Here is a 21,912-nt window from a genome sequence, read left to right as displayed (position 1 = left end):
TGGATTTTGGATGAAACAAAGTATTTATTCGTTGCGTTTACCTGAAAGCGCACACACGATGAGAATCTTGTTCGAGACTCGCGCTCGAGTTTTTGTCGATTCTCAATGTACGACGTTGTATGTCAAAGTAAAGATGGCGTTGATCCATGTTGTGTCAGGTGTTTAAAAATTTCTTTAAATTCTATTAAAGTTTGACATTGCACATAAGTGTGACACTTTGATCAGTTACTTATTCCATTCTCGGCTTTGTTAAAGATCGTCAATTGAAAAAAACGTGAAGGCGTCTGTCAAGAGTCACGTGTAATACTGCCCGCTAGTGGCATCTCGCACTTAACCTTATCATTACTTCAGTATTATACGATCTCGTAAAAATTTCGAGAAAACGACATTAATGCTGTGTCTTTTATCAGAGAGAGAATCAATAATTTTCATCGATCAATTTCGAGAGGATACCAACGTTGATCATTTACACTGTATAATATAAAAAAGAGATATAAACTGAATTTGGGAAGTTGGAATTCGAATTAAATACTTTTAATTAAATACTTCTAAGTTTTGTTTACTACGTTTTTTCTTGAGTCGCTAAATATATTTAGTTGAATGTTGGTGAAATATAAACCTGGCTGAAATGCCTAAAATAAGAACCAGACAAGCAAATAGCCTCTGGTTAAGGCAACGCGAATTGGGTATAAAGTTCCCATTGGGACATGCCGACTGTTTTCATAAAACCCTTTATTCGTCTATGAAACCAGTAACTTCTTGGGACCATGCATTATCCGCAGCTGCTGCGCATGGTGGAGTTTTTAATCTTGAATATTCTCCAGATGGGTACATATGCATATATTAAAGACATTTTGATTTCGATAAAATCATCATATATTTTTAATAATTATGACATCATATTTTTTTCTTATCTTACTTAGCTCTCTTCTATTGGCAGCATGTGAAAAAAAAAGTATTTTAATGTTTGATCCCTTGAGAAGGAATTTAATCCATACGATTGATAATGCTCATCATGATTGTGTTAATTGTGTTAGGTATGTATCTTTATCTTTTTAAATTAATACTGATAATAAGATAATACATATCTGATAATAATAATTTTTTTTTGTTTACAATAGATTCTTGGATCAACGTATGTTTGCAACATGTTCAGATGATAGTACAGTAGCTCTTTGGGATGCTAGAAACTTAAAGCAAAGAATAAGGACACTTCAAGGTCATTCAAATTGGGTGAAAAATATAGAGTATAGTCCCAAAGATAGTTTATTATTGACCAGTGGTTTTGACGGTAGTATATACACTTGGGACATAAATAGTTTTACAGAGAATAGTATTCTTTATACACGTGTGTTCCATACAAATGGATTGATGCGCACTAGACTTAGTCCAGATGCCAGTAAAATGTTAATAAGTACTACTTCTGGATACCTCATCATTATACATAATCTTAAGTTAAGCTCCTTAAGTCAAGACTTGGCAGGATTTAGAGTACGTTTTATTTTTAATACGTTCGCCATTGTATCTTTTATTCTTTGTAAAATAACAATTGATTTTTATTTCAGCCAAATATGTATCGGTTAATGCAATCGTCTCAAACTACGATACCAAACGTGGCAAGTTTCACCCATCTATTTTCTCATTCTCGTACTCATAATCGAGTAGAGTTTTTAACCGATTTCCCTGTTGGCGATGATGCCGAAATAATATCGAGTTTGCAAGTGCATCCACAGGGATGGTGTGCTTTGTCTAGGAACGTTAGTAATGGGGAAAAATCCGAGGCAAGTCAACGTACAATTATGTATGATTTACCTCATTTTTATATTATTTTTTATATTACGTTTATTATATTCTTCATTTTAGTGGACCTGTATTCACGATATACAAGAACGTGATGTATCCAGTATAGCGGAGCAGGCGAAAGAAGGAGAGGAAACGACTCCTCAGTTTAACGAAGTACCCGTAGAGGAGTTCGAGGATTTTCAACAACCTCAACCTTCTCGTTCGGGTATAACTTCTTCCTTTTTAATCGAAAGTCCAAATAATCGCGTTAGAGTAATTCATACAACCTCAGATTCAACAAGATCGAACGCTGCCGGATTATCGGATAATGCGCAGTCAGTTAGAACCTCGAGAAACTGGCAAGTGGCGTCACGTAGGGCGTCACGATCGCAATCGAGAAATTCGCGTTTAGACAGAAATGCGACAAGAACGAATTTCGGCGCGATCGAAGTTAGCTCGACTAGTTCAAGCTCGTCCGATTCTCGAGTGAGCGCGGATAGAGACGATAGGCAAGCGGACAGATACATATATGCGGCTGATCTTTACGCGGCTGATGAGAGCATATTAGAGGAGGGATCCGGTGATCAAGAAAGGGATTCGGGACAGGATTACAGGCCACCGAGACCAAATTCTCATCTTAATTACTTAAGACCACGCAACATGATTGACAATTTTTCTACTGGTAATATAGAATTACATGTAAGTACAACCGATGTGTGGGAAGCACACGTAGCGATTAGGGAAGCCAGGCTTAGAAGGGAGAGGGATTGGCTTTCTAGATCGAGTAACAATACGGTAGTTATAATTGGCGATAGAATTAGAGTTCAAAATCGGAATAGACAAGGCCAACAAACGATGTACGCCATTCCGAGAAATCGTATGATTCATCAAAATACACCTAGATTAACGCATTATATAGAAGAACCTAACGTAGGTTCCGGTTATATCAAAGAATTATGTTTCTCTGCCGATGGCCGATTAATATGTTCACCGTTCGGTTATGGCATACGATTATTAGCATTTTCTAAGGATTGTTCAGAATTATCTAATTGCGTTCCTCCCTACAATGAGTCTGTACAGTTGCACGAATTAGTGACAAATGTTAGTCATTCTGGCATCGTAGTCAGTACAAAATTTTCTCCAAGGCATTGTTTGCTCGTGTCTGGTTGTCTCAGTGGAAAAATTGTTTGGCATCAACCCGTGGTTTAGTAAATTAATTATACTTTCCAACTTGTAAAGTAAAAAATTTGCTTGCAAGGGAACTTCTTGATACGTTACTTGCCAATTTTTCTCCTTTTTGTTTTCACCTTTTGTGTTTTTTTTTTTTTAACGAAATCGATAGATCACACTTTAAAACTTTTTTTTTTTCTAAGTATATATATCTTTTGATAAATATTATTTTTTAGCTTGTCTTGTTTTATAGATATGATTCGTTACGAATCCGATGTTTTGTATTAAGCTAGTTATCTATGTCGAATATCATGTATATCACGTCTCGATTTTTTATTCAGAACACGATTTGCGTGTTAAAACGTGAGTTATTTTATATGTAATTATCTTTCATTAGTGATTTAAAACGGAAACAATCATGACGCTATTTTAAGTACCGTTCGATATAGAATGAATTATTTCATCTTGTATATTTAGAAAACTGATTATGGAGAATATAGTATTTTTACTAACGATAGAGGTATTTTTTCCAATGCAAAACATTTCAACACGGCAGAGTACGTTTCTATCGCCATAAAGAGTGTAGAAGCAAGAGTACAGAAAACATTCCGTCAACTGAAATGTAGCGCATACGTACGTTCATACGTAGAATAATGGCATTGTCATTTAATAAATTGGGATCATGACACTTTTATTTCGACTGATTACACATTTCGTATCTGTACTGTTTTGTTTCAAATGATAGATTCCGTGAAATTCTTAAGATCTCTATACTTCTCTGCAATCGTTTGCAATAATTCATCAGCTAGGAACAAAGGAACAAAAGAAAAAGGTACCATACCATAGAATGAAATTATGCAAGAAAATCAACCTCGCTGAGATACGTATCATTGGCGTTATTGTTAGTATTACATTTCGTAGCAGCGTATCGCGTGACTAGTAATAAGTACTCGAAATTTTAAGTAATCATGAGCCGATTGTTCAAGTGTATTAAAACTCGTGTTATGGATCGCAGAGGAACGAGGTCTTCTCGCCCGCTATTATCGAAGCGAAAAGCACGCCATTCACGTGACTTTAATCCTAAAATAGAAAAGTATTATATCAATTTCCAACTCGAGTAATAAGAAGCGACGTTGCTCATAGACTCAATCCAGGCACGAACATACGATCGATATTCGTATTTAATTGAGTCAAGTTTCTTCGATCACGAGGTTCAAGCGTATACTCAGAGGAATCGTAGAATTGCTAGAACGAGTATCGCTTTTATCGTACTCAAAGTTCCGTTTTACACTCGTTACTATCGTTAAGTAGGAAAGAAATCGTGTAACATATGTAAATACATTGTCAACATAAATATGTAATGATAATATAAATGTAATAACTGATAATGTTCAGGCTCGTATGCGCCGCATTACTTTTTAAGACAAGAGTGAATCAAGTTATGCTTGGAAGAAGCAGTCTGTGCATTCTCGTAAAAAAAAAAAAAAAAAGGAAAAAAAGGAAAAAAAAAAAAGTCAATTCTAAAGAAACGATTATTTCCGTTGATCGTACTCGTGGCAATATTGGTAAATATATAGGAAAATTTTTAATTTGAAATTAAAACAAAACGGATGAATTAAAATTTCAATAATTCAGTTCTTGATTTCACACTGATCGTGCAATTATTAAAGTATAATTAGAATACAATTTTTCGACGCGAATTTTGCCCGTGAATTTGTAAGTATGTGGGGCAATTGCGTCGTGTGCCATCAATGGTTACTTAAAAGGGTATTTTTAATGGTACGTCGACTGCGAGTGAAAATGCAAATTCGTTTAGCAATTTCCTATTTCACCGGAGAAAAGATGCGAATGTTTGCGAAGAAAAAGAAGAAGAGGAAGAAGAAGAAGAAGAAGAAGAAAAAAAAACTGTATCTTTGCTTACCGCGTTCCAGCCGACAATTGTTTCCGATGTAATTAGCAATCGACTGATAGTCGCCTGTACGCTCTTTATATTATACCTATACGGTCGTGTACAGTAGTTAGTGTGCTGATTGTTTTGTAAGATTTGTTTGTTTTCTTTTTTCTATACAATAAAATATTGCTTAATGTCTGTCGTCTGTCTCAATCGAGTTTTCCGTGGTTAACGATCCTTACAAGCGTGAAGATTGATATTTCGATAGGAATGGAGTTTACAATTGTTAAACGAGGTCTTTCGTCGAAAATAACGATATCGTTAGGGAGAGATATTCGATCCATTATACGATCTTTATTAACAATTTAATTTAACTTATGTACAATTATATATAATACCTTAAAAATTCAACAAACTGATATCAACAGCAGGTTAGAATAACGAGATCTATTTATTATTCCTCGTCGCACCTCGAAAGTGGAAAGTGTCAACAGTTTGTCTCTTTGAATAATCAAGATATTACGTTCTAGGTATATTGGAGATCCGGTGAACTATACATATTAGCCATCGATTTTATTCGACAGCTGACAGAAATAGTTTGGTTGCTGCAAATAAAGGTTAGACATCTTTCTTGTACGATAAAGGACAATAATTCGTTAATAAATAGCTGAATAAATAAAATTAAAAAAAAAGAAAGAGAGAGAGAGAGAGAGAAATTATTTCAGGTTAGTTATATTCCTTTCCCGTGTTATCGTGTCGATTACATCGTCTACTATCTGCGAAGACATGTACATTACGCTCATTCATTATTGGAAGTTGTTTCCTGGATCGGTAAAGAATGCGGTAAACGATGACGCGTTAACCATGATTCAGTCAACTAATCATACCAGGTAGTTTACAAGTCCAACTTAGCATTTATATTATTCCCAATCAAAGTTCAAACAATGTCGGATATAATGTTTGCGCGTTCGAGAAAACAACTTTATCAAATGACGTGACAAACGATTATGGCCAAAACTAGATACAACAAGTTAAACACGATTGTTTGACCGGTGTTGACGGGAGGCATTGATATTGAATTTTTACCATGTTGGTGGTGATTTGTTTCAGAGCTCGAATTCGTTCGTGTAAAATCCGTAACGTGTACGTGTCCTTCGTGCGGCGATCTCTTTGATCTTTCGACCAGTGTCAGCCTAGTGTTCTTCGTCGTTCGTGGTATCGAGAGATCCGACGACGACAGGCGACGCTTATCGAGCTGAGAACGATCGTCGAACGATCGTACCTCGCCGGGAATGGGAGGTGGTAGCTCCCCTTTGAACCTTCCGAATTGTGGCGTTCTGCTGAGAACGTCCGAGGAGAGCTTGCCCTTGGACTGTTCCTCGACGCCAGAAATGGATCTGACCAGGCTGGAATCCTTCAACATTTTTCCATCGAAGGTTATCAACACGCCGGAGGATGGAGGCGAGGGAAAGGGAGAGGGTGGCGGATCGTTGTCGGGAAAGGAAATCGGTGGCAAGTAATGAACGTTCATCCTGTCGGCGGCAGCCTCCATGTCGTCCATTTCCGTTGCACGTGGTTTGCCATTGGCGGACTTTTTCCTCGATTTCTTGACCACTGTAGCCACTGTGGGAACGGGCGGGGAAGGTATGAACACCGGCTCGAAGTTGTCGACCGCTTTATGGTTCGAAGTTTCCCGACCATCTTCTCCTCCTTCCTCTTCCTCCTCCTCCTCCTCCTCCTCTTCTTCTTGCCCCAGTTTCTCCGAACTTCTCTTTTGAGCCACGCTCTCAACGTTTCTGATGATAGGTTTAAACCCGCTCTCGATCACTATAGAATCTGGATCGAATCCCGTGTTTCTCGCAGGTTTTATAGGAGTCACGAAAATATCGTCGAAGCTCGGCGTTTTAGTTTCGAGCTTGGCCCGCTCGATTTTCTTCAGCTTGGCGATCTGCGGGTTATCCTGGTCACCCGGCGACGAGGGTCGCTCCGCCGTTCTCCTTCCCGTGTAAGTGGAGGAGGAGGAGGGGGAGGGGGGTCTGTACACGGTCTTCTTACGTTCCATGAAGATCGATCTTGGCGGTAGGGCGAGGGTGGGCTGGGGCATCGTATGGGCGGTCTGCAACATCGGTCGACGTGTCAACACCGGTCTCTTGACGAGCATCAGTTGAGTCCTCTGGTCCGGTTGGTTGTTGTATTGATAATGATCACGGGGGAGGGGGGGTGGGTGATAAAGATGATGATAATTGGTGGCGTAATGGTGAGGCGCCGGCCTCGAATACGGGATCTGTGGGCTGGAGGTAACCGGATATACGTATTTCGTCCCGTGGCTCAGTGGTCGTGGATTATCTGCAACGAGGTTAGACAATTGCTGGTTAGAGGATTGTCGAAGGAGCTCTGGTTGGATCTCCATGATTTGATGTCGGCCAGGTGTATAGGAGGGTGTCAGCCTCGTGACTCCCATCGATTGTTCGCGATAGATCGGTGCGAGTTGTTGTTGTTGTTGTTGTTGTTGTTGTAGTAGTTGATGATGATAATGATGATTGTAATGATGATGATGATGATTGTAATAATGCGGCTGGACGAGATCTTGGTCGAGGTGCGCGTGACGATGTGGCTCCTTCACGCGTACCTCGTGACGATTGGGCATTGACGCGGCCAGGCCTGGCGCGTTGTACGAAGCTTTCGAGACGAGTGGCTCCTCGTACGGCGACGGTGATGATTTCAAGCGCAGGTAATTGTTGTTGTTGTTGTTGTTGTTGTTAGCGGTCGTTAGTAACTGCGTGTATGGTGTGCTTAGCTTGTCAGGGTTAGTCGCTTGATGGTAAGAGTAACGAAGCCCGTGTTCACCAGGGGGATGATGATGATGATGATGATGATGAAGAAGAGGAGGATGCTGCTGAAAGAACTCCGCCGTTGGCGTTACCTTGCTTGCCTCGCGGATGCTGGGGCTGATCACGAGATCCTCCCTGCCCCCTTCCTTCTTCGGATCGACGTAAATCTCGTGATTCTCGTTCCCGGCTGGTTCAACGTCGCAGCTGTCGTGAACGTTTATCTTCCAGCCCAGATAACGATGCGTGAAACACTGATCGTAGAACACCACAGTATCGATCCGCTCTCCGATTATCGGTTATACGTTCGATTCGGTATCTTACTTACCTGATAGTACACGGTGTCGGGCGTGTCCTCGTCCGGGGTCCATTCCACGATACCTGGCTCGCCGTGGTCGCATTCCAGGGTGAGGGTACGTTGGTAAGCGCCGAACGAGGTGAAATCGTCGGCCAGAGGTTGATTCTGATCGGGCAGCCAGTTGCACAGACGGCCGACACCCGTTGGTCGAACCACCCCCCGTTGACGTTTCACGCCCGCGAATATTTTCACTTTCTACAATTGGTCGAACGATAACGAGAGAGATGGTCATTTCTCCAAGTTGGACGCACGTCGAGCGAGAATCGTAAGGGAATCTCACCTCTTTCTCCTCGGGTGTTTTGTGTTGGTAACCACCGACAGGATCGTCGGTAATGTAGAAGGGATGATACCGAGCCGGGGTTTCAGGATTTTCTCCACCTTCCACCACGAATCTGTACTTCTTTCCGCGGACCACGTTGATCTCCGGAATCAACAGGCCGTTTATATACCACGAGATACCCCAACCAACGTGACCTGAAACGAGCGATCTCGTCGAAGAAGAAATTAAAAAGAAAGAAAGAAAGAAACAGAAAGAGGAATATCAATTATTCGAATAAGAGGGGATGTTCCGTTTCCGCACCGGTGATGGCTGGATATCCGTGTTTTCCTCCAGTGGGCCCCATTTGGGCGTACAACACTCCGTCTTCCGGCTCGTTACATTGAATAGGCGGGATTTCCCATGCACCGTTCCTAGGGGCGGGCGCGGGCGTCGCAGGGGCTCGATTCGGTCGCCTCGTAGTCGCGACCAGTTGCTGCTACGAGCAGAGTTGAGAGTGTCGATTCCTCGATCGAATTAACACGCTCGACGATAAAAATACCTGATCGGGCTCGTCGCCGTTGTTGAATATCTGGGAGGGTTCGTGAAGATCGTGGTCCGGGACGGGACAATTCCAGATCGGCGGCCTCCCGAAATCGATGAACCGGTCCGTTTTCAGATAGTCGGAGTGGAAGCTGACCTCTTGCCTCTCGTTCAACGGACCGACGGCCCAGATGATCGGCTGCGACCGGTTCGTCAGGATTTGACGGTCCAGCTCGTCGCTCGTCTTCAATGGCCTCTGATACGTGACAATGCTGTATCCGTCGACCAGCGCCGCGTTCAACAATCGGATGGAATTCGTGTTCTCCTGGAAACCGGCAATCCGGCCGAGGCAAATTCAATGTAAACCGACGCTAGGGGACTTTGGATCACCAGGATCGCCTCGGGGAGGAGAGGGGCGGTAGAGAGGTAGTGAAAGTGATTAAACCTGTATGCGAGTGTCGGGGCAGCTGCCACGTCCTCCGGAACATTGCGATTTCGCGTCCAAGAAGTAATCGACGGCGTAACCTTGAAGGGTTTGCTTGTCGACCCAGGCAACCACCGCGTCCCCGCCGACCATCGAGCTTCTTTCCGGATCCGCTGATAATCCGAACGCCATGTACTGTCCGTCGTCTGACCATAACGACACACAGATCTTATTATTTATCATTATTCCGCTCATTTACTCGAACTGAATTTTAATTAAGGTGATCTTCGATTCGATTAGAGATTCAAAATCCGCGTTTTTCTCTTGATTCAAGATCTCTGATTCAAGATGATCGTAATCTTCGAGGGAAGGGAGAAGTTTTTTCGAGCGGAGAATAAAAATTCGAGAACGTTGGTATGAACGGTCTATCGTTGCAAAACTAAAATATATACACACGTATTATCCGTGGAGCGGAAGCGTCGTGGGCGGGTGAAAACGAAGTGGGGTGAGGGGAAGTATTGTTAATTAAAAGTTGGGGCCGGATCTTGGGGTTGGCGGTCGCGGCCACGTATAAATTCACACCGCTTTCAATAAATGCGATAGAAGTTTTGTCCTTTTGTGGGCGACGAGCACGCGGACAGCGCGGAAATATAGTATACATATATATATATATATATATACTCACCAAGTTTTCCAACGAGTTGGGCGACTATGCTGTCTCCGGCCACGGCCCATCGCACCTCGAAAGCCAGCCTGTCCTCCAGAACTTCGCAATTCAGTTTCGACTGAAATCAAACGACAAACCGTTTACCATCGTTCGTAACAGAAACGGTTCGATTTCTTCGTATCAACGTGACGATCGATCCTTCGTTATTTTCACGTCTCGCGTAAGAGAATCAGTAAAAACAGGCGAATAAGACGAATAAGAGCGAAGAAGTCTCGAGGTAAGATAAGAAACTCGTTTGATTGTCAAGAAAGTAATACGTTTATTCGCATTAATTTCGGGTAAAAACGTACAAAAAAATGGATAGAAAACGATAATATCATCTGTGTACATGTAAACATATATATATATAAACATATATATATATATAATCTGTATCTCGGTAAATAGATACTCGATATTGCGCGAAGCTTCTGTTAGAAAGTGACTGGCCTAGGTTGGAAGGGGATTTCTTCGACTTTATTTCCAAGCCCTCCGTCTCTTGGAAGAATAACGTGCGCCTTCTCTCGATAAGTATATATATATATAAAAGTATAATTAACCCTTGTATCACAGTCGAATAACCATCGTTCTCACGCTCTTACGAGTTTACAAAAGACGTTTTACATCTCTTCTTTCTCTTTTTTTTTCGCTTGCTTACATCTAAAATAAACGATTCGAACTTACATTAAGTACAATACAATATCATTCAATTTATACTCGCTCGAATACTTTTCTCGAGTGGCGGTATACGCAAAATGTGGGTGGGTTTCGAAGGAACGAAAGGATCTCGTTGACAAGGGTCTTTCCTCGATAAGGTTGTACGCATACTCGAAATCTCGATGATATTTTCTTCCTACCGCGTTTTCCACCACGTCTACGCGATGTTCGCACCAGAGCGCACGCAGATGAGCTCGGGAGACACAAACCGATATCCAAGCGTCACTAATATCGACAGCATGTTTGATACGAGCTCGGGAGGGGGAGAGAGAGAGAGAAAGAGAGAGAGACGGCAAAGCTGAATTACGGCAACTCGGGTATTGTTCGAATGTGACACATCCACCCCCACGGTGGCAAGATCGTACGTACGTACATACGTGCTCTTGGAATAATAGAATTCTAAAGAGGATTCGAGAGATTAAAGGCACGATACGTACACGTGTGTGAATACCGCGTATATCCGCCTGCACACGTTCGTTTTATTTTTAATCGACCGAAACGAAAAAAATTTCCCTCTCGAGCAAAACAAAATGCGAGATCGATCCGTTAACCGCGCGAATACCCTTCGCACACGTTTTTTTTCATTTTCCAAAAAAGATAAAAAAGTTAGCCAAAAACTACTGTCTAAAAAAGGGGGGAGGGGAAAAAGAAAATTATCCGCATTGTCAGCCCAAATTACATCTTCCACCAAGCACACGAGTGTGCAAAGTATGGAATAACTAACTGTGCGTACAGCTCAACGTTCGAAGATTCTCTCCAAACAGGTGGCACGGTATTAAATAAATAATAAGGAGAGGATCGAAGCGATCGCCTCGCCGCCCACCCACCTACTCTCGTGCCGCCCAACCTCCGACCGAAACTTACAAAGTGGATGCACGCGTGGAACTTTAGGAACGAGCCTCGGGCTAATATCGTCGCAGCCGCGCCACCTGAGGTTTCCACGCTCAGCTCACCAGAACGAATGATCGTTAGTGAACGCGACCGGCTCGCACAATTTGTCGAAACGAGAGTTTGACCGAGTTCCACGCTGAACATCCGTCTCCACGCTAAAAGTCTTCCGTCCAAACCGTTAGAATCGCTGTTTTTCCTTTTCTTCCTCTCTCGAGAAATAGACTTTAAAGCGGACAGTTGGACGATTACTCAACCCTTTCGAGGAGTATTGTGTTTTTCTCCAATCTCTTGAATCGGAGAATTCGTCGAAACTGGACGACTTTGGATATCGCACAAACGTGGTGTCTAAACTCGAAGGACTATCCATTACCGTGAGACTCTGTATATGTTACTTTGATCCTTGAGCGAACGAATGGTTACTTTAACCTAACCGTGATCATTCCAACTGTGTTTCAAATTGTATTTTTACTTTTTCGCGAAGACTGCACATTGAGAGGGGTTTAGAGGGAACAATGGTCGGTTCGCAAAAGTGCGACGCCATTGCTGCGGCATCTCTGTTCGAATCGAGGATCTGGAAAGCGTAGAAGTACGTTTAAGAAGTCATCGCTAGCCTATCGTTTTCGAAAATCGGGCTCCCCTCTCGATTCTCTCGTTCCTCTCTTAATCCCGAACGGTGGAGAAACGAAGAACGCGCGAAGAAGAAGAAGCAGCAGCAGAAGAAGAAGAAGAAGAAGAAGAAGAGGGGGATCTTGGACGAATTACGAGGCGTCAATACCGAACGAAAGAATCGAGCCTTCTGTCGCCTTGAAACCGTAACAGCCTCGCGTACGAGTTGGGGCGCGGCTCGTTAGCTAGGCGCGATTTTTCACGTTGCACGGGGACCCGATCGTCCTCTTTGTCACGCTGTTGATACGCCGTGGCATCGTCTAGACTCGCTAAATCGTCGTCGCCGTACTCGTGGGCAATTTGGGCCGTGGTTCCGGCCTGTGACGGGTAAAAGGCGGATTGGCGAAGGCGGTGAGGCTGCTGCGCGAGAGGTTCCTGGGTCTGCAAGCTGTTCGCTATTCTATAGTCGACAGCGGGCTGGGCCAGTTGAAGCGGATCCTCTCGGCGGAGGATCGGCCGGTAGGTTGTCGGTCGTTGGAATTGCTGGTGGGCGAGCAACGCGAAGGAGGGAGGAGGAGGCGATGGCGACGACGGCGACGACGACGGCGACGACGACGGAGTGGACAGATTCGCCAGACCGAGTGTCTGTCCCTGCCCTCCGCGATGCACGTTCTGCAACACAAGGACAGAGACAGGGTGTTATGCACAGAGGTGATTGGATTGGAATGCGTGCGCCACGCTCTCGTTTATCGTCATCGAGGAGGATATCTCGTTCGGGTTGGATTCGAGTGCTCGAAGGAAGGAGGCTCGGTTGGAAAATCCGTAAATCGGCGAGCGCATTGCGTCGTTTGCCCGACGCGATGTCCGCTGACATCCACTCAAATATTGACAGAGACAAATTCACCGGTGGAACAATGCACCGAGCTCCTCTGTATTGATTGCTCCTATGCGAAAAGCTTTGTTTCCGCGCGTTCGATCGCGTTTACGCATCGATACTGTAATACTATATATATATGTGTGTGCGGAAAAGGGGGAACAAAGGAGGCCGCTCTCCGTCTCGTGGTGGAGAAATCGAAGGGAAAAGACGTTGACAATTCTCTTGTAACCCTGCCCAAAAGGTTAGAAACGGATCCGATCCGAATGGAGAGCGAGAGGCAGAAAGGCTTGCGAAACATTGGAGCATTGGAAATGGAAAAGTAGCGGGTTGAAATATGAAATTAAACTAGGAAGGCGTTCGATCGAAGGGGTAACGTGACACAAAGGTTAAACGCGAATGTAAATCGATCCAGGAGGGGAGGGGGATGAAAGTCTGTTCAAAATCCCTTTCCACCTTCAGCCAGCTCGAACGTGATTGGCATTCGCAGTTTGTACATACGCTGTGCTCGTCGAAAAAAAAAAAAAAAAGAAAAAAACGAGGCGGGAAATCGCGTGACCGAGTCTCGCGAATGAATGATGGAAAAGCAAAATTCCTCGATCCAGAGTTGAACCGTTTGAATCGACTCGTAATTAAACTGGACGATTACACGTGGCGAGCTCGATCGTGGATTGGCGGACGTCGCGTTTAATAAATGATCCAAGCCGGCGGTCTCTCTCTTCTTGCGGACGGACTACAAGAAGCCTTTCCAGCTTACCTGCGGCGAAACCCCGAGCATCTTGAGGGACGGTGGCACGTTAAGACCCTGTGGAATTTGCACGTGGCCGAAGTCGACGGCGAACGCCTCGCACCAGACGCCGAAGTGGCCGATCTGGTGGATCGTTACGTCCCCGGGCAACGTGAGCACTATGGCTTTGCGATCGTATCGGCGGAGCGGTTGCTCCTTTCCATTCTCGTCGGGCACGCGGATACCTTGCGGTGATGGCGTTGGTCCAGCCCCCACCCAAAATTTCGCATCTGCCAAATCGAGGGGAAGGGACAAATGTACGAGTGTTACATATACAAGTGTTACACCAATTTCGAGAAGAACGCGGTTGTTTCAAACTATCTCTTTCTTTCTCACTTACCAGGCGCCTCACCGTCGTAGCTGAAACTGGGTATCAACAAAGTTTGGGCGTCAACGACCACGATCGGTTCGGAGCTGACCCCGTGCACTCCGTTCAGGGCGGCCAATTTTTGCGGTTTCGGGTAGTCGAATCCCCTTGGTATCCTCACGTCCCCGAAGTTCACCTGAGATACACATTTCGAGTTGATGATAAAATCGCGATAAAACGCTCGACGATTCCGATCGCCGGGCTTTTTAGTTCGATTTAAAGTTTGACGAAGTAAGACAGTAAGATAGCTTGCATTTCGATTCCTTTTCCGCGGGGGAAATGGGATGCAGATATTCGGTAAGGTAGGGATTATTCATTTTCCGAGCCCGTCCGCTTAATCGAAATTCGACCCTCGGGTTCCTGATCGAGCTTTATCATTCCGGTGTTACGCACGCACGCGGGTGTATCCGGTGTCCAGCACGGAATAAATTTTCGTCGCGTCGGCAATATCGGGGACGTAAATCGGCGATCCGTGCCGGACTGTCGCGGATAAGCGGTTTCGTGGAGCCCGTATCGCACTTTTTTACCTAAAACTTTTCCATTTGGAATTCCGAAATTCGGAAGGAAATCGTAGCCGCTGCAACTCTTGTTACGAAAGTTTTCCAAGTTAATTAGATCTTCTTTCTTTCTTTCTTTCTTTCTTTTTTTGAAATATAAAGTTCGTTAAACGAAAAACGGGCGATTTTTGTTCTTCTTTTTTCGCAATTTTTGACGTCAGAGCACGTTTTCGAAGCTTCGAGATTCAACTCTTTAAAGGCTGAATTATACAAAGGCTTACGAAGCTTGAAAACTTGAGGATTGAAGTTCAAGTTGGAGAGGATCTTGGGATCGAAGCAAATAAATTTACTTAATTGTAAGCTTTATGCACGACTTTAAGAGTTGAATCTCCAAGTTTCGAAGACTCGAATGCATGGCGAACAGTGTATCTCGAATATTCGAATTCTTTGATTAAATAAAATCATCGGTGCTCTTCTCTCTTTTTCGATAATTCCAACATAAATCCGTCGAGTCGAATAAATTTATACGAATTATAAGCGCGAGAAGATTCCTTTTTTTTAGAGAAAACTCGTCCATTCCGAAACGAACTTCTTCTCACGATTTCATCATTTTCACGAATTCCTCTTCCTTTTCAGGGAGGAAAATCTATCTTTCGAGGAATTACCTAACGAATTGAATCGAATCCAAAGAAAAAAAAAAAGAAAAGAAAAGAACTTTATTTCGATAATTCCACGCTCGATCCTCGAGATCCCCCAATCGAAATTTTCAAATTGGAGTGGCGGGTAGGCGTTGGCAACGCGTGGCGATCGCTTTCCATCCGAAGAGGAACGAGCGTGAAAGTTGCGAGGAAACCGAGGATACCGGTTTCTGTGCCGCGCGAGTGGAAATCGAAGGTCACGAGCGCGATGCCGCGTTCTTTCTTTACTCACGGAGAATTCGTCGCACCAAACGGCGAACCACTTGATGTTGGCCATCGTCTTCCCGTCCGGCAACGTGAGCGTGATGTCCTTCCTTCGATACCGCTTCAACGTGTCCGATCTATCGCAGAAATCGAATAGGAGTTTTTTTTCTCCAAGCTGGGACGAGGTTTGGATCCGGTTGCTTCCGTCGAAGGAGCTCGAATCGAAGTTTGTTACGCGCGATTTCCGCGGAATAAAAAAAAAAAAGAAGAAGAAGAAGAGAGAGAGCGAGAGAAACAAGAGAGTTATTTTCGTAAGTGGATCGTTTATTATGAAAGTGGTGCGAATTAATCAGGATTGGATTAATTTCTTCTCGGATATCGCGATTTCCATCCGTTGAATTATACCTTTAAACCGCGCCACTTTGCGCAACAAACGAATTTTCGATCAATCGAAATGATGAATATCGATTTCTCTAAAAAAGAAAAAAAAAAAAAGAAGAATTCGACGCAATGGACGTCGAATCGAAGTCGAAGATGAGAGATATGGTCGAAAAAAAGAAAAAGAACGTAATTATAAACACGCGAAGAGCACTCACGATCCGCTCTCGTCTCGAAGTCTGATTCCATTCCCATTGGGGCTCTTGGACGTGCCGACGTAAAAGTAGGCGGCTGAAAAGAGATATAATTGTAATTGCTGCGCTTTCGCAGCGATCGAGCCGAGTTTATATCGCTTATCGAATTACTTAATTTCAACTCGACCGTAACGTTGACCTCCTCCGTTAATTAATTACGATTTTTCATTTTCCTTCGGTTTATGGATCGTTGAAACGTTTTAACGCGCGCGCGACCTTCGCCGAGCGAACGCTTTCGATTTTATGGAGCCCGCCACTGTGCAGAAAAGTGAGAGTGGAGAACGAGTCGAAAGGGATACGTAGTAAGTACCTTTTACGGACCGATGATTAACTTCAGTTTAAGGCCGGCCTTGGATCGTCTAACGCGTTCCACACCGTTGATGCGCTCCTTTACCCCGATCGAGCGAACATTCATCGAGTTGGCTCCGATTCTCTCTCTCTCTCCGAATACCGCGAATCAAAAGTTTTTCGAGCGAAAGCTATTATCGAAACAAGTAATCCACACGTAAAATCTGTTCGTTATTATTTCAACGAATTCTTTCTCAGTTCCGAATCACAAATTAACGAGAATCGAGAGAGAACAATTCCAACAATCTTTAACCGACGAGAGGAGGAGCCGTTTCTACCGTGGACGCGAAACGAAGATTCGTTTTCGCGATAAACGACGAGGAGCTCCTCGAAAGCGTGCGCCCCGTTATTTTTGCCGAGGAGGAGGAGGAGAGGCAGCAACGCGTTTGATCGACGCGCGTGCACCGCGAAACGGTAAAGTTGCCGCGCTTCTTGCTCATACGAACTTGGTGCCTCGCCGTCGTACGTGAAGTCCTTGATGAACAGAGTTCGCCCGTCCACCGCGTAAACTTCACCGCTCACCCCGTGATGAAGTTCCGACAGCTTGCCAATAAGCTTGCCGTAATAAGCCGCGCTGCATATCTCTGTAAACAAAATCGAATTTAATTAATTAGCCTGGATTAATGGCGAGGCGGGTAAGCCCGAGATATCCGGTTAACGCCGATGGGAATATAATTTAAAAGGGAAACGCCAACTTTTTAAGCCCCCCTATATACCTGGATTTACCTCATCGCGAGTAACGAGCGAGGGTAAATATCTCGAGGAGGAGCAAATCGGGATAATAATTCCAACTCCGTCCGTGATTCTATTCGTGATTCCATTCGTCGATCGTTACCCGTCCACGATCGATCGTTGCGAAGATCGCCGGGGGTATGCAAAACCGAGTTCCTCGGATGCTGTTGGATGGGCAGCGGTGGCGGCACGCGGAGGAGATCGTGTCGCGGCGGATGGATCGCGGAATGTCAGTCACGTCGGTCTACGAAAGGATCTCTCTCTCTCTCTGCCGAGATGCCTCGAAGGACGGATGATTTTCGCCGCGGAGGCGGGAAAGAAGGACGCACCGCAACGCTTCCTACTAATTCGTTTCGATCGAGCGGTGAATAAATGAAAGGTCTGCTTAGGGGGAGGGGGACGCGCTACGATGCTCGCCACGGAATCAGGGTTAACACTCGCAATAAATATGGTACGGCTCGGTTATATCGAACGTCAAGGCCAATCCCACATTGGCGTGGACCGTTCGTTCGTTAGATGCTAACGAATCGTGGAAACCGGTCCACGATCGATCCTTCCATTCGAACACCACCACTCTGAACCCTTTGATCGAGCTGCCTACCGTTACCTACCGTTACAAACCACTCACCGGCCCGGGGACAGGATATCGGCCGTCCTACGGAGATTGACGCACGCTCGGGCATAAATCGTGCGGTGGATCGCCACGTCCATCGTCCACCTCTCGTCGTTCCGTTTCCATGCCCTTCCTGCCCGCGAGATGGTCGGGAAAAATCAACGGGGGAGGGAGGAGGGGGAGAAAAATCAGCGGAGAAAAATTAGACGGGTACACGGGTGCCCGTGTAACGCGGTGCCGTTAACTGTCGCTGGTAATTGGTGATGTAACATATGGAGGGAACGGTCGTTGATACCATTTCGCTCCATTACCATTCGTTAGGTATTCGATAATTGAACGGAAATATTGTATACGTGTGCGAGTCGCTCTCCGAGTTGGCATTTATGTACACGCCTGTTTACGCCCGAGAGCAGAAGTTTCCGTTCCTTCCATTCGTTACGAAGATTTTTCACCTCGAAGGAAAATCCTTGCGAACCGTTGCGGATCTCGTAGATATGCCGATCCGAGTAACGGGTCAAACTATACGCGGAATTCTCCGATTCCGTTCGAACGGAACGTGGCTATTGTCTACTTATTCGGTACTCGTTCGTATCGATACACCCGTGCGAGCCTTCATTTATTTAGACTTGGACTTGAGCCTTTTGAAATATTCTTCGAAATTTATATCCCCGCGCGAAAACTCGTCCTTTTTGATTTCGAGAAACGTAGGGACGAGGCTAGTAATATTATCAAAATCTGTATCGTTCGATGCGCATAGGATGAATGGCTGGCACAGACTTCGATATCAATCGCTAATGAGAAACCGAAGCGTCAAAGCAGTGTCGCTTTCGAGCTTTGAGAGGATGCATTATGTCGTTCCAGCCGCGAGCCATTAGCGCGTAATTATTGTCGCGGTAACGACACGGTGGGAACGTGATTAAATTATTATACGTGCGCGTTCCGTGATTCGTCCATATTCGGGGGAACGATAAAAATGAAGGAACGAGAGGAGGGGGGAAAAAGGATGCAAAGATCGCGTTCGAGGAGCGATACGTAAGCGCCTGTCTGATAGACGCGAGCTTGGGAAAATTTGGGTCAACGAGGTTTGGTTTAAGATGGGAATAGGAGAGGAGGAAAGAAGAAAAGAAGAAAGAAAGAAAGAAAGAAAGAAAGAAAGAAAGAGAAAAAGGAGAGGGAGGAGAGAGAGGGACGGAGAGATACATATCTGATCTTTGACATTTTCATACGAAAGAGAAAGCAGGAGTAAAACGTAATTGGCTGCCTCTGCATAACGCTACTCCAATGTCGCAACGCGCTAGATTCACGGGATATACAGAGAGAAACGAGGTGTTTCGGAAGCATTTGGCAAAATCTCAACGACCGATCGACTTTTTATTCTTCTCTCTCTCTCTCCCCCATTTGATTTTATTTTAATCCTTAATAATTAAAAAGCGAACGATTAAGGATTTAGAAAATTAAGACTTGACTTGGAGAATTTCTAGAAGATAACCAGAAGAATTCTTAAGCGAGTTAAAGATCTCGATTTAAAAATCTTTCGAAGGAAAGGATTTAAGGAGTTAAGTGAATCGGGATAATCGGCACAAGGATAGCGGAATATCGATCGAGCCGAAGCCGACGTGGATACGTATACGTGTACATAGCAAATGTCCTAATAACTGTCATCTTACCTTTAATTAAGTTAATCATTTGGACAATCAGTTAGATAAGCGAGTAAAATAATTGTCACGATTATTTCATCGTCCGTTTCCGATAAATCCCATCTATTTCCCCTCCCTTTAATCGAGCCCAACCAAGAATAACAGATAGAACTATCTCGTATGTTCCTCGCGTGGAAATTCCTCCCTCGTTTATTTTCTTTCTCTTCTCGCGCGCTCCAGTATCGTGCCCTCGGGTTGCGGCCCGATCGGAATCCCGATACGGGGTTGTCACGATCGGTTCACCGATAGAATTAAACTCGAAACCTGCCTTCCTCTCGTTCCTCTCCACGATAAATCGAAACTTTGGATTTGCAATTTGTAAACAACGAACGGAACACACGGAATTCGACCGGATTTTCCCTTCAATATCCGATCGTTGACTCCCGCTGGATCTCGATCGAGAAGATCGTCCGATCGAGAAAAGAAGCAAAGAGGGAGGAGGAAAAAGATATTTACAGAATCTGGAGTAATAAGATATCTTCTCGACGCTTTATTTCTAAGCTCGATTCGATCGAATTCGACGAGATAAGGTAAAGGAAACTGAAAAAGGTGAACTAAATATCGCGCGCAGCGGACACTTTCGCGGGGGGAGGAGGATTTCATCGCGAAATCGTTGTCGACCGCATTTTTCCCCCTTCCTTCCTTCCTTCCTTCCTTCCCTCTTTCTCCCCAATCTCTTTCTCCTCTCGAGCAAGCCGGGAGGAAAAGCGTGGAACGCGAAAGTCACGCAGATCCCGCGAAACAGACCGGCAAATCGAGAGGCCGATGACGTCGAGACTCGCGCCATCTGAAATTTTAAATATATTCTCGGACAAGTGGAATAATAATTTTAACGCGTTTCGTGTTCGTTGGAGCGTTTTGTCGAGATTGGGAGGCGACGTCGTGCACGTTAATCGGTTTATCGTTTATCGTCTGCGATTAAAACCGATTATCCTCCAATTTAATCCCGGGCGTAGGAAATTTTCGCTGTATTCAGAATTCCAGTCCAAATACACGAGAGTTGAAACTCTCGAAACTTCTCACTGACCGCTACGTTTAACGTCCTTCGCGATTAACGTCCTTCCAAGGCGCTAATAACGAGACGTAATAGTGGAAGGAAGACACACCCTGTCGACTATTAATCAAAAATTCCAACGGATCACGGATCATTTCATTTAACGCATCTTTTGTTCCCGTTATTTCTACGCGATCGTGCATAATTTCGAACAACGGTATCGTAACCATCCACCATTTCCAAGCTCTGAACGAGGGAAGAGGAGAGGACTACTCGAGCGCCAACACGAAGGGGGTGAAAACAAGCGAAGGCCTCGATTTCGCTCGTCGTGGATTTTTCCACGGATCGGGCAAACGGAGAGATTGGATTATACTTGCAGGCACATCCGTTATTATACGCTTCCCGGGGAAACGATTATTCGAGCCGCCAACTTTCATAATAACGTATCATGCACCCGGCGAGCGTTCTGAATACGGTGAAAAGTGGACGGAGTGGATTTCCCTGGATTCGAACAACAACAACAACAACAACAACGATCTATCGATGATTTTGGGGGGAGGAATTTTCTAGGAGGAGAGAAATTCTCGACACCAGGTGGTAGGCAAAAATCACTTGGGTGGGGGAGGGTTGGTGGTGGTCGAGGGTAGCGGAGGAATTATTCAAACTCACGTGTCGCCAGAAGAAGGTAAATAGCCGCGACTAGACCGATAGATGAGAGCCGAGTCGTGGACGATGTGGGTGATTGTGTCGTCATGGCGTCTTCGTGGTTACTGCCGTCGAAAGTGGCCGTCGTGGATCCAGGTAGCTTTGTCGATCCCACTACCCGATCCCCGGCTCGCCTTGCCACGCCGCTCTCTCGCTCTCCGTCCTCTCTTTCTCTCTCCTCGCTGCCCACCTCGCTCCTCCCCCCCTTCTGCTCTGTTTGCTCCCTCGAATCGCTCATTTCGCCTCGCTTTTCCCTCTTTCGTCCATGCCCAACATCTCGTGTTGCGTTGTTTTCCTTCCCTCCTTTCTTGCACAAACAGTATCCTATCCTTCGCCGATCCTTCCTCTCCGCCTAGGGAAGGGAGGCAAAACTGCGAACATTTCTCTCCGTTATTCCATCTTTTTGCCCCCCTCCCCTTTTCGATCTTCTCCATCGGATTCAATTTCTTCTTCCTCGATTATTCCAATTGACGAACACGAGCTCCGTTTTCCACGGATCGTTTTTCCGGGGACAGAAAAAAAGGGGACAGAATCGAACGGAGGAAGGGTTGGTTCGCAGATGGAAATTTCATCCTCCTTCCTCGAGATCACG

The 21,912-nt window shown here is 44.8% G+C and overlaps 2 protein-coding genes across 6 annotated transcripts; one reads left to right on the top strand and one right to left on the bottom strand.

Annotated features, from left to right (window-relative positions):
- Nucleotides 1-34: 34 nt before the first annotated feature.
- On the top strand, nucleotides 35-5,041 carry LOC108002300 (DDB1- and CUL4-associated factor 10). Its single transcript, XM_017063895.3, has 5 exons — nucleotides 35-828; nucleotides 924-1,037; nucleotides 1,122-1,491; nucleotides 1,566-1,781; nucleotides 1,864-5,041. Exons 1-5 carry the CDS (start codon nucleotides 629-631, stop codon nucleotides 2,989-2,991), a joined length of 2,028 nt encoding a protein of 675 aa, XP_016919384.1. The 5' UTR covers nucleotides 35-628; the 3' UTR covers nucleotides 2,992-5,041.
- Nucleotides 5,042-5,177: 136 nt separating this feature from the next.
- On the bottom strand, nucleotides 5,178-21,669 carry LOC108002298 (protein Skeletor, isoforms B/C). Of its 5 annotated transcripts, none has more exons than XM_062085846.1 (14): nucleotides 21,285-21,648; nucleotides 17,026-17,163; nucleotides 16,196-16,268; nucleotides 15,628-15,736; nucleotides 14,174-14,336; nucleotides 13,804-14,063; nucleotides 9,938-10,037; nucleotides 9,274-9,458; nucleotides 8,848-9,153; nucleotides 8,610-8,784; nucleotides 8,310-8,503; nucleotides 8,000-8,224; nucleotides 7,767-7,925; nucleotides 5,178-6,959 (listed from the first exon to the last, which is right to left on the bottom strand). In XM_062085846.1, the coding sequence occupies exons 1-14, from the start codon at nucleotides 21,556-21,558 to the stop codon at nucleotides 5,829-5,831; spliced, it is 3,492 nt and encodes a 1,163-aa protein (XP_061941830.1). In that variant the 5' UTR covers nucleotides 21,559-21,648; the 3' UTR covers nucleotides 5,178-5,828. The 5 variants fall into 5 exon arrangements, with proteins under 5 accessions (XP_061941830.1, XP_061941831.1, XP_061941829.1 ...); XM_062085847.1 differs by having other exon boundaries at nucleotides 5,178-7,189; nucleotides 8,610-8,781; nucleotides 21,285-21,643; XM_062085845.1 differs by having other exon boundaries at nucleotides 5,178-7,925; nucleotides 8,610-8,781; nucleotides 21,285-21,669.
- Nucleotides 21,670-21,912: the final 243 nt, after the last annotated feature.

This window comes from Apis cerana, linkage group LG15, assembly GCF_029169275.1.
Source record: "Apis cerana isolate GH-2021 linkage group LG15, AcerK_1.0, whole genome shotgun sequence".
In the NCBI taxonomy this organism is placed as follows: Eukaryota; Metazoa; Arthropoda; class Insecta; order Hymenoptera; family Apidae; genus Apis; species Apis cerana.
The sequence above is the reverse complement of the archived record's forward strand: the minus strand, read 5'-3'. Positions and strand labels throughout refer to the sequence as shown.